Source organism: Sinocyclocheilus anshuiensis, unplaced genomic scaffold (genome assembly GCF_001515605.1).
Source record: "Sinocyclocheilus anshuiensis isolate Anshui unplaced genomic scaffold, SAMN03320099.WGS_v1.1 scaffold1224, whole genome shotgun sequence".
In the NCBI taxonomy this organism is placed as follows: Eukaryota; Metazoa; Chordata; class Actinopteri; order Cypriniformes; family Cyprinidae; genus Sinocyclocheilus; species Sinocyclocheilus anshuiensis.
In genome coordinates this window covers 19,812-24,065 of record NW_015544204.1, presented here as the reverse complement: position 1 = coordinate 24,065, position 4,254 = coordinate 19,812, and the positions used below count along the sequence as shown (strand labels likewise).

Genomic DNA, 4,254 nt, shown 5'->3' with positions numbered 1-4,254 from the left:
CAAGTGATCACAACATTGATCGCACACGTCAAAGGTTGAGGAATGAAACAGACAAATCATTGTAATTTAGGAATAGAATCACGTTGGTGTTTGAATTGTGTTCGCGATCTTTAACGATCTATTAAATTAAAGTGCTTTGTCATGTTGGTGGTGACACCTCTCTTGCAACATGTTTAGCTATCACAGATATTATACTTAGCTTTTTTGGTTTCTGATCGCAAATATAGCCAAACTTTGGAGCGCTTAGATTAGCAAGCAAGGTCCTGGCAGATCGCTAGGTCCGGCCCCACACCTACTCCTAAACCTACCAATACTGGGGGGTTATAATCTGGCAGGAGGTCAGAATTGGGCACAACACTGGTCCTCACAGATGAAGAAAAAAAAAAGCGCATAGGAATCGATAGGCAGAATCGAAATTTTAATTTGACAACAAGTATCTGATTCCTGACCTTAAGTATCCGATTCTGGAATCGGAATCGATTTTCGATTCCCAACCCTATACAATAAAGAGTCTATTAAACTCTGACAAGCAAAATATCCTGTCAGTTCAGAGCTCAACAATAAGGACGTCCGACTGAAACTGCATCTTACATTTATTGATATTGTCCATGTTTTTATCAAATAAAAATGTAATTTTATTGATTTAAACTCATCTGCAAGGTAACATTATCTAGATAGCTAACAAATTAATTATAAATAAATCAATGCTGTGCATCACATGACATCATATCACAGCAAAAAGTTAATTAAGTTGCCACAGCTTAAATTAAAAATCTGTTTGTTAGTTTCTTTGTTTGTTTTAAAGAAAACCTTTTTTTTTTTTGTCAAATATTGTCCAGTTTTTTTTTTCTTCTAAAACTACAGGCAGGGCAAGTAGAAATCAGAACTACCTTAATGACTGCTGAGCCATGCAATTGTATGTTCTTTGTTGTGTATTCATAAACTCACAGGTTCTGACCTCTTTCCAGGTGTGCAGCAATCATTTTAACTACCTAAAACTAGAACATTTCTATAAATTTCCACTCTCACCCCAAAACATTTGCTTTTGCTTTTTTTCTATACTTTTCCTTCTGTCATCTCCTATGTGCTCTATGCTCACTAAAGAGAAAGCCAAGCTCAGTATGTGGTCTTAAAAGGCCTGCAGGAATCACTCTACTCTCTTTCATCAAGTGTAGTCCACTCTTTGTCGTTACTGCTAAGAGGAAGTGACACTGACTTCACAGGTATCATTCTGAGCTCTGCAGTGTGTACATGGCAACTATCAAACCATCACATAGAAAATAAATGCTAAAATTAAGGCTTAAACAAGCTGTCACTCTCACAGCTGTGCGAGATAAAGCAAGGCATGAAAGCACGTCTCAGTCTTCACAATGTTCTTTTTTTTGCAGACAGCAGAATCAAAACAAGGCCCTGTTTCAAATGACACACTTCATGTGGTCTCGCAGTCTTTCATGTGCGCATGTCCATGACGTCCACAAGGCTGCAGGGTGCCCCCTTTGACGTTCAATAATTCAGAATTTGATAGAGAGATAAACAGAGAGACAGACAGACAGACGAGTGCGTTGAGCTCATTGAAACTACCAGTTCAGTCATTAACTTGATAAAATCAGTTACTCTGACTACTCTCGACTTGTCTACGAGTGTGCTGACACAAGTGAGTGCATCTATCCTGTAGAATTTGGCTGGACAAAGAGAAAACAGGAAAAACAATCGAAATCCAGATATCAAAGTAACAGAAGAGCTGGCTCCTCTCATTCAGGAGCCTCAGCAACGGAGATTGGAAATCAACGTGAACAAAATCCATCTGCCTGTTACCCTGCCTCACCCATCGATCTACAGCTCTGGGAATCTTCCAAGCTCTATAATCAAAAAACGTCTCAGTTACGCATGTAACCCTCGTTCCTTGAAGGAGGGAACGGAGACGTCACGTCGTGACCGACGAATTGGGATCTCGCTTCGAGAGACCAATCTACTTCGAGTGTAACTAAACGAGCCAATGCACATTGGCATGCAATTATTGCATCCAGCTGCCGCTGATCACAGCGTGAGCATAAAAAGGCAGTCGGTGCAATGCATACCAGGTTTTCGCTGGTGTACCACCGCTGAGCGGCCGGGTCATCGGCTCGGCTCCTCAGCGAAAACCTGGTATGAAGCGCTCAACTGGATCTGAAGCGCTAGAGGAGTGGTGGTCCCCCGAGGGTTGGTTCCCTGAGGGGTTTGCCACCACTGTAACCCTCAAACCACCCGTGCAACTGCCGGAAGTAGCCCTCGCCCGGCAGCCGCCAGGACGAGCACTAGATCGCGGCAGAGGCAACGGAGCTCCGCCCCCCTGGAGGTAGCGAAGCCTGGAACACAGGAACGACCACCGCTGAAGTGCCATCCGCCAACACCAGAAGCTTCCAAGAGCGCGTTGAACTCGTAGCTCACTGAAGACACTTGGATGGAGCAGAACGATGTTGTTGCTCGGCTCCGAAGCGAAAAGCTGGTATGCATTGCATCGGCTGCCTTTTTATGCTCCCGCTGTGATCAGCGGCAGCTGGATGCAATAATTGCATGCCAATGTGCATTAGCTCGTTTAGTTACACTCGAAGTAGATTGGTCTCTCGAAGCGAGATCCCAATTCGTCGGTCACGACGTGACTCGTAGTGACCGACTGAAAGGGAACAGATAGACATTTCCCTCTCTAAGGCACGAGATGATGTCGCATTGAAGTCATATGACGTCACTTAATAATGGGCTAATAAAGAATCTGAAGTAATTAAATTAGATTATGCGATGCAAACACTAAACTATGCATTTGTGAAAAAAAATACATATTCAATATTGCATATTATCGTAGAGAACTCAACTTCTCGCCTACATATGCATTGTCAAATGCACAATACATTTTATTAAACACAAATATATTACAGACACTGACAGTGTTACCTCTCAAACTGTGCCAACAATATGAATTCACCCTCACTGTCTCCTGTTACTGTCCTCTCGACATTTCAATGCCGTTTCCAAGGAGACCAAAGAGCATTGGAATTCTGCAGTGGAATGCAGCCAAGTGATTGGAGGAGAGGGAAGAGTAGTTTGAGAGCAAATGAAAGGCAGTGAGCTGACACCTATGATTTATAATTTGCTCTCTGTTACTAATCTCTGACCACAAACTAGTCTTAAGTGCACAGTTTAATTACATGTCCTTACACCACAGTGCTTTGGTAAATAGCAAAATAACTTCAGGCAAATTCTAGTCCTGTCAAATGTGAATGAAGCAACCTTATGCTTCAAATATTGCATCTCTACAAATGTGAACGCATTCATGACGACTCTGGGGGTATTTTCATAGAAGCTGTAGTGAAGAGTCAAGAAGGGAAAACAACAGTTTAGCCCACATACAGTGCACAGTCAAAAGAGATAACAGGAACGTTCACATTCAAACACATACAATGAAAAGAAAAGCACGGCTGCACAAAGCAGATACACAGTTGCCTTGGTTCATATAAACTCTGTAAGCATGATTCATCGCTCTGCCAATAAGAAAAAGCTTTTTCTTTTTCTTACCCATGAACTCAATGCCCAAGTGATCCACTGCTCCAGCGAAGATAGAAGAGGGCAGCAGTGAAGGAGGAGGGAGGGAAGAAAAAGAGGAGAGAGAAAAAGATGTTAGAGACATTCATTGTGTGCATTCTATTCTCATTGTATACATAGATATTGTGGGCTACTATTTACGTAAGACCGTACTGCGATTGCTATTTGTGTGTACAGCTTTTTCAGAAAACTCATGTTTAATGTAAAGTAAAACCATGTCTGAAATGTTGAGCGAGTTTTCCTTTCACCATTTGCAGATAAAACAATACCATATATCACTTTCATCTGTAATTGTGGATCAATGCCTGCAGTTCATTCAAACATTTCTGACATTCATGAAGCATTTCTGTGCTTTGGATCAGAATGCAGACCAGCAGGTACATCAACACTGCAAAATTAAGTCATTTTATTTATTAATTTATATTTGTCCCCATTAGTTACAATATAACTAAACATAACTATATTAATAACAACATAATATAATATGATAATATCTAATAATAATGATAATTATAATAAGAAGAAATGCTACTGTTAATAATAAATGCAGGGATTAAAAATAATTTCTTAATACATTACAATGTTGCTTCAGGTAAAACTATTTTTAAGGATATTTAGAGTATGCCTAGAAAAACCACACATACACTAAAATATTAAGGTTTTTGCCGTAAAAGCCTT

At 40.6% G+C, this 4,254-nt stretch overlaps 1 protein-coding gene across 1 annotated transcript in view; it reads right to left on the bottom strand.

The window, feature by feature from the left end:
- Positions 1–3,586, bottom strand: part of LOC107696875 (pro-neuregulin-3, membrane-bound isoform-like) — a 28,426-nt gene extending 24,840 nt beyond the window's left edge. The window contains exon 1 of the mRNA XM_016497411.1: positions 3,550–3,586. Within this exon, the coding sequence (XP_016352897.1) occupies positions 3,550–3,553 (4 nt within the window). The 5' untranslated portion in view covers positions 3,554–3,586. The remainder of the gene's footprint in view (positions 1–3,549) is intronic.
- Positions 3,587–4,254: the final 668 nt, after the last annotated feature.